This window comes from Parus major, chromosome 26 (genome assembly GCF_001522545.3).
Source record: "Parus major isolate Abel chromosome 26, Parus_major1.1, whole genome shotgun sequence".
Classification (NCBI taxonomy): Eukaryota; Metazoa; Chordata; class Aves; order Passeriformes; family Paridae; genus Parus; species Parus major.
This window is the reverse complement of record NC_031795.1, coordinates 2,509,001-2,520,847: the sequence shown is the minus strand read 5'-3', so window position 1 is coordinate 2,520,847 and position 11,847 is coordinate 2,509,001. Positions and strand designations below refer to the sequence as shown.

The 11,847-nt window shown below is 46.2% G+C and overlaps 1 protein-coding gene across 1 annotated transcript in view; it reads right to left on the bottom strand.

Annotated features, from left to right (window-relative positions):
• Positions 1-6,052: 6,052 nt before the first annotated feature.
• The window catches only part of NRAS (NRAS proto-oncogene, GTPase), an 8,171-nt gene continuing 2,376 nt past the window's right edge, over positions 6,053-11,847 (bottom strand). The window contains exons 3-7 of the mRNA XM_015650414.2: positions 11,741-11,842; positions 10,902-11,080; positions 9,800-9,959; positions 7,796-7,919; positions 6,053-7,106 (exon numbers count right to left, since the gene is read on the bottom strand). Of these exons, the coding sequence (XP_015505900.1) occupies positions 7,800-7,919; positions 9,800-9,959; positions 10,902-11,080; positions 11,741-11,842 (561 nt within the window). The 3' untranslated portion in view covers positions 6,053-7,106; positions 7,796-7,799. The remainder of the gene's footprint in view (positions 7,107-7,795; positions 7,920-9,799; positions 9,960-10,901; positions 11,081-11,740; positions 11,843-11,847) is intronic.

Sequence of the window (11,847 nt, the reverse complement as noted above, 5' to 3'; positions counted from 1 at the left end):
TTTGTCATGAAGTTACTTTACTTTTAAGAAAGTTGAAGTTGCTGGGAACTGCCTAGAGTCTTTTCTCCTGACCAATTATCGGTCATTGCTGAGAATTGACAGCAGTTTAGGCCATTGAAAAGTGGGATCAACTTGTGAACCCTACCTTAAAGTGTAAAACCAGAGCTCTCTGAGTTCTCTTTGTTTCCTGGCGGTGAAAGGTAGCAGAGGTCCGGCCTCTCGCTCTCTGCCCGTCCTTGCGGCCGGGCGGGGGCCGGGCTGGGCCTGCTGCATCTCCCGGCTGTGAGATGGGGCCTGCGGGGGGCTTGTCCCGAGCCCTGTCCGGGCCGGGCCGGTTCCTGGCTTGGCTGCAGGTTTTGCCGTGATAGAATTCACCAGAAACTGCCGAGTGAAGAAGGAGAGGGGCTCTGGGCCTGCAGCAAGCAGAGACGGTGACCACACTTTCCAGAGCAGCCATGAGGAACTCTCCATCACAGACGGCTCCAGTTCCTGCACCAGCCGAGGCCACAGAACTACCTACAACAGCCTGGGCAAGATTTTAACTCTTTCATTACCCAGATGAGACTTGCGGATTAATCTTTTATCCAGAGAGAGAGAAGGAGAATGATCAACATGAAAAGAGACTTTATAAACTACCAGTGACAAAAAAGAAAAGAAACTTCAAGAAAGGTAGAGAATTAAGAAGATGCTTTAATTTAGCTGAAATATCTTTCTGTTAAACTATGGAGATGGACAATGAAGTCCTGAAAAGAACTCCTTTAATTCATGGTAAGTATGTAGAGAAGAATAAAGTGTTCAAAGTGTAAACTTGAGTAATTATGGTATAGTGAAGTGCTGGGAGATTTGAAGCCTTGAAAGGCAATGAGAAAACTGTCGTCTAGTGAAGCTCACAGAAGCAGATGAAGAAGACTTTTTTTACCTTTAAATACTCATCCTTAAAAATGCTATCCCTCGAATCATGACCCATACACATCTCAGAGTGATGTGAAAATGGGAGGGGTGGGCTCTGATAACAGCAGCTCTGGGCAGCTGATATCAGGGCAATGGAAAACTATAACAAAAATAGTTTTCGTGTGAGAAACTCCATAAATTAACAGGAAGAAACTTCTGTTTCTCTACAAAGACAGGTGAAAGGACTGTAGCAAGAATTGGGACTGTTTTAACCACCAAAGTTCCAAAGTTTTTGTCTCTGTTGTCATGTCAACGAAAGAATAGTAAATAGATAAGGGATGAAAAGGTTTTTCTGGAAGTTTATTCTGGTGTTCTTACTCTTGTTGTTTGTCAATAAACTTTCTTTATTCCTTTTAAGTTTTATGCCTGTTTTGCCCTTATTCTAATCCATATCTCACAGCAAGAAATAAGTAATTTTCTTAGTTATTAGTTTTAAACCACGACAGCGTTGAAAAACTTCTCAGGAATAGGACAAAACATTTGGGCATGGTCTGGCTCTGGTTTAAAGGGTGGCTTCAGTCAGAGCACTGAAGGAAACAGAAAAACTACCTGGAACAAACACCATTATTTGGAATTATATGGGATCCATTTTGCAGCTATGGAAAGGTTGTATCCAAGAAGAAAGCTGGAAGAGGTGACAGAATCTCCTGCAGAAGTAAAATAAAATACAGAGCTGGAAATACATGGATTTTGTCCTTAGGAGCACAGGAAACTTGTGACCCAGCCAGTGAAGTGAGCTGAGACCTGGCGCAGCTTCTTCAGCCGAGATAATTTCCACAGCATCCAGAAACTCTCTGAAAGAGATGTGCCCACTATTTGATGGGCACAACTTCAAAACAAACTGTGTGACAACTGAGAAATTCTCCAGAATTTAGGAAATTTTACCCCCTCTTGCCTGTTATTCCCCAAGGAAAAAAAATTCCCTCCCTCCAACCTGCAGAGGTGCAGCACCAGGGCAAAGTTAGGATGCTGGCACAGCTTTGGTTTCCCTCTCATGCTGATAAAATCTTCAGGTTCTAAATTCTCTTGGTATCATCCATTTTCCAAATTTGAGTGTCTCCACACCACATTATTGTTGAACTGTTTCATTCAAGGTCCATAAAATCTGTCTCCTGCTTGTTTGCTCTCTCACAGAGACTATATCTGCCCTTGGGATCTTGGGATTCACATCTGAAACCAAAAATAACCTTTAGGATACAGAGGTCATCTTCCTCAAAAGAAGGAATCTTGATCGTCTCTTGATCCCTCAGCTTTTTTAATCACAGGGTCAGCTTGAGTGTGTTCATGGTGGAAATCTGAGTAAAGCCTGGGCACACAGTGCTAAAGTTAGATCCAGGGCCTGTGCAAACTCAAGGATTGACACAGACAGCCTGTCTTTCCACTCTTTTTCAGCTGGAAAGTGAGTGATTCACACTCAGAGGCTTTGGGGTGGCTCTGAACCCCACACCTTCACCTCTGCACTGCCCTCCTTCTGCCCAGACCCAGCCAAGGGAAAATGGTTGGACATGCCAGAAATTTGGCAGCTGGGGCTACTGAGCAGGATCTTCTGAATCCTGGCCTTGCATCCACAGCACAGATAGAGGCCATGGGGCAAGCTTTGTCAGAAAATGGCTTAAATACCTCAAGAGGAGGAGTATGAACAGAACAGGGCACTCCTGACTGGGCTGGGCCTTTCATCAACAGCATTGGGGAAACCCTCAGCAAATCCAGAAACCTGGGGTCAGACACTGGTCCAGGGCACAGCCAGGATCAGTTCCCTAGCAGGAAACTCATCTGCAGGACCAGGTGCAGGGAACAAACTCATTGCAGGGATACCTTCCCAAAAATCCCCAGGTCCTTAGCACCCACCCAAACTCAGGGTGTGAATCCTCCAGGTACAGACAGGGCCTGCTGGAGCTCTGTGCCCCTGGTCCTGGGGGTCTGTTTTTAAATTCCTGGCACAAAACCCACATTGGACTCCAGGTTTCAGATGCCTGGCAGAAGGTCTGAGGAGAAATACCCTTGAAGCACTTTTACTGACTGTGTGGTCTGACACAATTTGCCTTCTTGCAGGAGGGAAGGCAATAGGGAAGTGCTTTAGGAGACTGAATCAAGCAATTTAAAAGCCTAACAGAGCATGATTTGGGCACAGTAGTAACTTAATAGCTGGTTTTGCCATTGGAATATCAAATAAAGAAGCTTCCCTCTTCATTTTTTTATATAAGTCAGCATGAGGGAGCCCACTGCAAACAGAGATTCAGCAGCAACAAGATGCAGATTGGTGAAGTCATTAAAACTGGACTTTGGATCAAGGTCTCAGGCCACCCTCACTGCTCATTGATACTGTAGGGCACACCTGTGACAGAGCTGACCCTGCCCCATGACAGACTGGAGTAAATCCCACCCCACAGACAGAGCAGAGGGCACTGTGATAAACTCTCTGTAACCTACTTGTGGGTCCTATGCCCAGAACCCAAAGAAAACAACCAAAGAATTCCAAGTTTATTCTTTAAAAAAGTTATTTAAGAAGCAAAATAATTTACTTCAATTCAAACCAAATGAGATGAATTATTGAAAGCAAATAATTAAACAATTATAAACAAGTAACAACAAATTAGCCCTTGGGTTAAAAATCCAGATCCCAACATTTCTCCACCATCCTGAGGGTCACACACAGGCAGATACTCAAGATTTGGGCTTTTTTGAGGAGCACAGACAGGTCAGAATGAAATTCAAACTTCCACTGCTCTCCTTCCCCCACAGGCCTGAGGCAGCTTGAAATCCAATTCTAAGTCTGAGCTGCACTAAAAATGATGGCAGCTTAAACATCCTGGTTAAAATCCAAAGTCCTAGCAAGGACAAGGACAGAATTCTGTTGCAGAGCTGTGCAGAAATGTTTATTACAGTCATTGGCACTTGGAAGTTCTGAACAAGAACTTCACCCTTTTTTAGTATTTTACCTCAAAAGTTGTTCATGTCTGTTCTGCCCAGTTAGGGCACTGAAATCAGCTTGGCACTAGTGCAGAGTTGTGCTGTTCTAAATAACAGTATTTGGACCAAATCTACTAAACTGCCTTTTCCAGGGACCTGTCTTGTGAAAAACCTTCTGTGCTTACTTTCTAAATAATTTTCCCAAAAGTTCACAGAGTTTTTTCCTTCCAGTTCTTGGCTGCCACCAAACCTGGAGTTCTCTGTGAGACACTGGAAACAAATTACAGCCGTTCAGTCCACACTCCTGACTAGTACGACATTCTGATGTGGGGTTTTTTTTGCTGGATTTGGAACTACAGTGATGGAGTTGGGAGTATCACCTGTGCAGGTCAGCTCTACAGCATCCTAAAAACTGAAAAAAAAAAAAATCCTAAAAACCCTTCTAAAGGTTCCAAAGGTAACACTAATACAGACCAGGGCTTTTCCCTTTTCAGGTTTTGCAGAGCCCAAGAGAAAGGGAACAGCAGAGAGAAGTTGCATTTTCCAGTCAGTTCCCACATTTCTGAGAATTCCCAGCTTTTGGAGCTACAGCTGGTACATTTTAATGCCAAGCAGAGCATGCAGAGCAGTGTGGAGTGTTGCTGTGATGAACCTCCATGGAAATAACTCTCCAGGCTGACATCAAACATCAAATGCCAGAGGCTCCCCATGGCCACAGGCAGCCGTGCTCTGAGCAATCCTGCTGGCCAGGAAACAAATTCCTGCATTTCTCAAGAAATTAAACCCCACCCATGGATCTGGACGACAGAATGTCACCAGTTCAGTGTCCTCACAAACTCCACACTGCTCCTTCCTGCTGGCTCTGTGTGACCAGATGTGCATCCCAACAGTTTTTCCTCATTTCCCAGGGGTGTTTTTATTAACTGGCCGCCCATGTGCCACTAACCTCCTTAAGAGCAGACCCTCATCTCCTGCCACAGGGAAAGCTTTCACAGAAAACTCTTCCTGACAAAGCTTTCTCAGCCCTGCTGTGCAGTGGTGGCATCTCTGTCACGTTTAACTTGCAGCTCGAGATCAGTCATGGAATGGTTTGGGCTGGAAGGGGCCTTAAAGGTCATCCCATAGGCAGGGACACCTTCCACTGTCCCAGGCTGCTCCATCCTGGCCTTGAACACTTCCAGGAATGGGGCAGCCACAGCTTCTCTGGGCAACAACAAACTGAACTTGAGCTACAGGCAATTCTGCCCCACTACTGTGTGTATATTGCTGGAAAATTATATTTTATGTTAATTTTTTTGTGGGTTTAATTCTTATCAGTCACGTCAGTCAAAGTTAAAATAAATTGAAAAAAGTATTTATAAGGATTATCACAGATAAAGAAAATATGATGCAGATTGATCCTCTTCATTCCCAGAAGAGAATTAAGACTATAAGTAGTGAAGGAAGCAATATTAAAAGGAAAAAATTCCTCTCTCTCTGTTTACTGATTTCTAATATCCATTTGAAATTGAGCACTCCAAATTATGATGTGTGACTGACACCAACAACCTGAAACTGAGCCTCCTGCAATTCACCTGCTCTGCTGGCCTGGCACTGCCCAAATGCTCCCTCTGTTGGCTGAGAGCTCCTTCCTGCTCCCCCTGGGAACGGGGGATTCAGCTCTGCTGCCTGGGCAGTCCCAGCAGCACAAGGGCCGGGGAGGAGGACACGGCACTCCAAGGATGGGGCTGAAGGTTCTGAAGCACCGACCACACCTGTGCAGCCAGGTAAGGAGGTGAGGGTGTTTTGTTCTGGGAAGAACTCACTCAGCTCACAATTTCCTCAGCTGGAGGCTGTCAGAGAGAGCCCAGAATTCCCCCCAGTCTGTCCCACACCTTCCCTGAGCCATCACTAGACTCATTTCCCTCCTCACTTTGCAAGGATGCTGCAATCAGAAGCAGGCTCAGGTGTCTGGGGCAGCTCCTTCTCCCCTCCATCACACAATCCCAGACTGGTTTGGGTTGGAAGGGACCTTAAAGCTCGGTTCATTCCACCCCTGGCAGGGCAGGGACACCTCCCCCTATCCCAGGCTGCTTCAAGTCCTGTCCAACCTGGCCTTGGGCACTTCCAGGGATGGAGCAGCCACTTTCTGCACCCCTGACAGAGTCAACCCCAACCACCCACACTCCCTCCCTGACAAGGAAACTCCAGCTCCATTTTACAGTCTAGAGATATTTTGAAGAGACTCTTTACAGTCTGTGGTAAGAAAATAATTCAGAATAAAGTAATTTGCAAGTTACAGAGAGAGCTGAATAGCAGCTGTCCAAAGCAACCTCCAGTTACCAGATTAATTAGTGAGAAGCTGCCCAGAAATGCTGGCAGTTCATGTTAAAAATGAACAGCTGACATGTTTGGTCCAACTTGGAAGAGATCTGAAAGCTGCAGGGAAACAATACAGAATATAAACTGTTCCACCCACAAAGAAAGTAAAACATAGATGCAGTGTGTCCCCTTGTCCAAGAGTCTCACAAGTGCCTGCTGGACCTTCCAGCCTCCAAATTCCTGCTGGAGGATCCTGTCAGGCACAGATCACCCACACCACACTTGCCTGCTTGAGACCATGAGCTCCCAAGAAATTCCAGTCCTTGGGGTTTTCCTCAACCCAAGGGACAACTTCAAATCTTCTTAGCAAACAGGCACTTAGTTAGGAAAGGTTTTCCTTTTTATTACAGAAATGGAGGATCAGGGAGGTGGCACTCCTGGCACTGGAGATGTTGCACTTTTGCTGTACAGGTGCACAGAGAGCAGACACCCAGCTGAGAGGGGACAGGGGCACTCCTGGTGGCACAACCCCGTGTGACATCACTCTGTGCCACTCCTCTGACAGCACTGCACGGAATCCAACAGACAGGGGACACACAGCACTTCTAGCTTTTACTCTAGAGGTAAAGTGTCATCTTTTTTCACAGCATTTTGTCTCTATAGTTCACTTTTGTGACTGGTTTTCTTCTTGAACAAACCCAGGTAACACAGTGAGAAAAGAATCCCAGCACATCCAGAGATGCTGCTGCTCCATGAGCTGAGCAGGGAGGTAGATGCCACGGGTGTTCTCTTCAGATGGAGCACGGAGAAGGACCTTGTGCTAATTAACTCTGGTGCCCAGAATCTGTCACTGGCACCAAAACACTGCAGGGATCAGCAGAAGAGGCAGCACAGGAGATCGAGGCTCGTCCAGCAGCTTCACCTGAACCATGTTTGCTTGGCATCTGGAACAGAAAGGTAGCTCCAATTAGCACTAATTAGCTCTGTCTCACTCTGGGGTGGATGTGCAGTGCAGCAGTGCAAGTCCTGAGCTGGTCTGTCAGTTTTCATAGTCATGACCAACATCTTCCAGGGAATTGCTGAAAGGAATTTCCCTCAGTTGGGAACTGAGATTTCATTATCTGCACCTTTTTATTTGTTTAATCCTAGAATCAGCACGTTCCAGAGGAACATAGCTCAAGGGAAGCTGTGCAGGAGTCAATCACTCAGGAGCATGCTGCTCTGTCAAGGTGTTTCTTCAGAAATTACACCTTCTCCAAACGGTTTCCCAAAGGAAGCAGAGGAAAAGGAGACAGAAAGGAATGACACAGAAAATCACACGATTGAAATCGGTGGAAATCATGGAATATTTTGGGCTGGAAGCAGCCTTAAAGATCATCTTGTTCCATCCACCCATCAGCCAAAAGGGTGACATGAATGAAAATTCCTTTCCTTAAGCTCTGTCACCAACTTAAGAAGGGAATTTTTCTTTTTTGAGCATTAAAACAGTGTAGGATCCAAATCTCTGGGAATCCATAGGTTGTTTAATAGGGGAAAACCCCACCTACAGCAACCAGCATTTCTAAGCCACACCTATCAGCTGCTGGAAGGCAAAGAGACAAGAAGGCAGTGGAGGAGTGGAGTTCCAGCTCACCTTTTCACATGACAAGGCAGGACAATCCCATGCAGCCCTGGTTCCCATCCTCGCTGCTGTTGAGCTTCTTCATCCGGTACTGCCGGATCTCTCTCACCAAGGTGTAAAAAGCATCTTCCACACCCTGAGTGCAAACACAAGACCAGGTATTTTATTGCCTGAAGCTTTTGAAATCACTGATCTGTCCATCCCAGAGCCCCTTACTGGATTTGAAAGACACAATTCTACAGGAAGAGCAGCACCCAACTGTTGGGGTCAGAAGCACAGAAAATGTGCCCTCACCTGTGGTGCCTGGCTCTGACAGCCAAGAGAGCTCTGAGTTTCACATAACACCATGGAGACAGCTTTAAAGTTAAGTAGAGAAACTGGGAATGTGGGTGTGTAGGTTAAATAGGGTTTTCTTGAGTCACTGGGTGAGAGAGTTAGAGTTTAGGGTTTAAGCTATATTAGAGAATAAGAGACAATATGGAGGATTTAGGGCATTGTCCCTTTCTCCTTCTTCCTTCATCTTCTTCTTCTAAGGGTTTTTGGGTAATAATGAGTGATTGGATAAAAAAATCTGCAGTGCAGCACACAGGTGTCATTGGGTCACTAAGAAAAATAACTTACTTGGCATTTAATTACTGGACAAAGAGACACATAAAAGACCTTGGAGAGATTCTTTGCTCTCCATTTTGCACCTCTCTAACTTAGTGTGAGGAGCTCCTTGTACTCTGTATACATATATATATTCCTTATCTATATATAATATAGATAAGGAAAGAATAAACAACCAAGCTTGAACAGGAGAAAACAGCCTCTGTCTCATCAATCTCAGTCCTGGGAAAAAGAACCCAGCCACCAGTGTCACTGTGACACACAATTATCCCATGGTTACTAAGAGGAAGAAACCCATGAATGGGATGGTCCTAAACCATCTCCTTACACTCCTGCCTCCTCCTGGGGGAACAACCACTAAAATAAGCATGGAATATCTCAGGAAGGTTCCATGCAGGAAACAAGCTGCTCCTTGCCTAATTTTAGGATTCTTAGAGTTCAAGTCTTTAGGATTTTCTGGCTGCTGCTCAACAGTTGCACCTTCCCTGCTCCATTCCCCTGCTGCAGACAGAGCAGGGCTGGCTGGACAGGCCCACATGGCCAAGGAGGCTTTGGAGAAGCCCATTAGTCCAGTCTGGGGAATTCTGTGTGCAATCATAATCTGCTAATTGGCTTTCATTAACGAGCCAAGAGAACCAAGCAGGTCTGGGACTAGCGAGCTCAGCCTGACACTCCCCAGGGAGAGCAGCTGAGACTCTGCTGCTCTTCCTGCAGCTGAAATTGGCTGGAATCAAATTTTTAACAAAAGCTGAAGTAGTAGAAAGTAGCTAGGTTCCTTTTTCTTCTGTGTGTTTTGTGAGACTTTATAAGAAGGTATTGATTTATTAAAATTAAAATGTGGTTTTTATTTAAGAGATAAGTATTGTTTTTTAGGAATTATTCTGCAGGTATTTGTTTCTTATTGGGAGGTTTTTTATGGTTTTGGAGGAATATTAAGAGGGGGTTTGGGTGGTTGTATTTATTGAATGTTTCAATAGTAAATGTGAATTTTTTTATCTTTTTTTGGGCATGTGCTATTTTTTTTCTTGTTACTTAATTTTCCACAAAACCACTGTAGGTCTCTTTATCTCTACATTTGCTGGTTTTAGTTAGTTTATTATTCTGAGTATTTATTTTTTCCCTAGTTAGTTTTGAAGTTTTATTTAGTAACTTTAGAGGAGTTTAAATTATTTTATTCTCTATGTTATTTACCAATATGACCCACTTGAAAGGAAGTCAGGATGAGTCTGAAGTGATTCCTGCACTGGCCCAGCCCAGAGCTCTTTCAAACTAAGAGTGAGTGGGGAGAAATAAAAGCTAAAAACTGCAAAGGGATTGAAAAAATGCTTCTCTTGTAAATAAGGCACATGGGAAAACATAATTCCTGCATTTCCCAGAAAGCAGTCAGCCCCTGGGGGAGCCCCTCACCTGTCTTGTTTTTGCAGAGGTCTCTATGAAGGGGATTCCATAGCTTTTTGCCAATTCTTGGGCCTGTTTTGTGTCCACTGTTCTCGTGGGCAGATCACATTTGTTCCCCACCAGCACCATGGGCACGTCATCCGAGTCCTTCACTCTCTTGATCTGTTCTCTTTAGGAAGACAAATTAAAAAAAAAAGAAAAAAAAAAAAAGAACTATTTTCTAAATATAAAAACTGGTTTAGTTCATATTCAAACAACCTTGTGCCACAAAAACATATTAAAGATGAGCTGGGCCTCAGGGGTCAGCAGGATGGCCAAGCACTTTGTGTGCTTTGTTTTGTGTCCATGGTTAACTCCACCCTGGATTTCTCACCCATTTTCTGTAGGTGTAAATGGCTTCTGATTCACAGAATCCCAGAACAGCTGGGGCTGGAAAGTCTCTCTGGAGAACACCCAGTCCAACCCCTTTGCCAAGAGAAGATCACCTGGAGAGGGCGACCACATCCTGCTGGGTTTCAGATGTGTCCAGAGAGGAGACTCCACAACTCCCTGGGCTGCTCCAGGGCTCTGCTGCCCGCAGAGAAAGAGGTTTTTCCTCATGTTGAGGTAGAACTTCTTGGGGTTTCGTTTATGGCCACTGCTCTTTGTCCTGTCCCTGGGCACCACGGAAAAGAGTCTGACACTGTTCTCTTGGCATCCCTTGGAGATGTTTATAGAGACTGATGATTAACACAAAAAAAACCCCCTCAAAATCATCCCAGTCTTAACTGACTGAAGGTGGTGATGAGGCCCTAGCACAGGTGCCCAGAGCAGCTGTGGCTGCCCCTGGACCCCTGGAAGTGTCCAAGGCCAGGCTGGAGCACCCTGGGACAGTGGAAGGTGTCCCTGCCATGGCAGGGCTGGCACTGGATGGGCTTTAAGAGTCTCTTCCAACCCACCACTGTCTGTGATTCTGTGCACTGGCACAGAACAGCGACAAAACTTTCTAAAAGAAGTGAGAGATTTAACATTTGTCTGTTACTGAGCCTTCACTGAGGCACTTGAGTGCTTCATTTGCCAGCATCCCTGCCCTGCCCCGTGCTCCCTGCTCATGGGGCAGCCCCAGCTGTACCTGTAGAGGTTGATATCAGCGAAGGATTTGCTGTTGTTGATGGCAAAGACGCAGAGGAAGCCCTCTCCTGTCCTCATGTACTGATCCCTCATGGCGCTGTACTCCTCCTGCCCCGCCGTGTCCAGGATGTCCAGCAGGCACGTCTCGCCATCGATCACCACCTGCTTGCGGTACGAGTCCTGCAACACACGGTACCCGGGAGTGAGCCCTGCGCTGCTCCTGCCCGCCCCGGGGATACGGAAGAAAAATGAAAATAATAATAAAAACACAGGGGGAGCTGCTCCAGCTGTTCTACAGAAGCTGTGGCTGCCCCTGGATCGCTGGAAGTGCCCAAGGCCAGGTTGGGTGGGGCTTGGAACAGCCTGGGATGGCGGGAGGTGTCCCTGCCATGGCAGGGGGTGGAACGAGATGAATTTTAAGATCCCTTCCACCCCAAACCAATCTGGATTTTGTGATTCTCATCCATCTCTGATGAAAAAGTACCTGCATCTAAAACTATATTATTTTAAATATTACCCAAACTATCCCATTTTAAATGAGACTCTAAGCCCTCTCATCCTTTGTTACAAAACACAGAACTGCTGTTGCTTTAAAGAAATTCCTCAACAGAAGAAGAACAAAAAACAAACTATCATAAACACCCTCCCTGCGAGCAGAACCCACGCCCTGCACAGACCCGTTGGGGCCTTTTGGGTTGCCTGTGGCTGCTTCAGGAAGCCCGAGGCAGAAGGGGGCAGGAACCGCTCCCAGAGCCCCGGGCCGGGCAGGGCCCTCGGGCTTCCCCCGCGCTCCTCATCCCGCGGCTCCGAGCCCGCACCGGCTCCCGCGGCCCCGCGCACCTCGATGGTGGGGTCGTACTCGTCCACGAAGTGGTTCTGGATCAGCTGGATGGTCAGCGCGCTCTTGCCCACGCCGCCGGCGCCCACCACGACCAGCTTGTACTCGG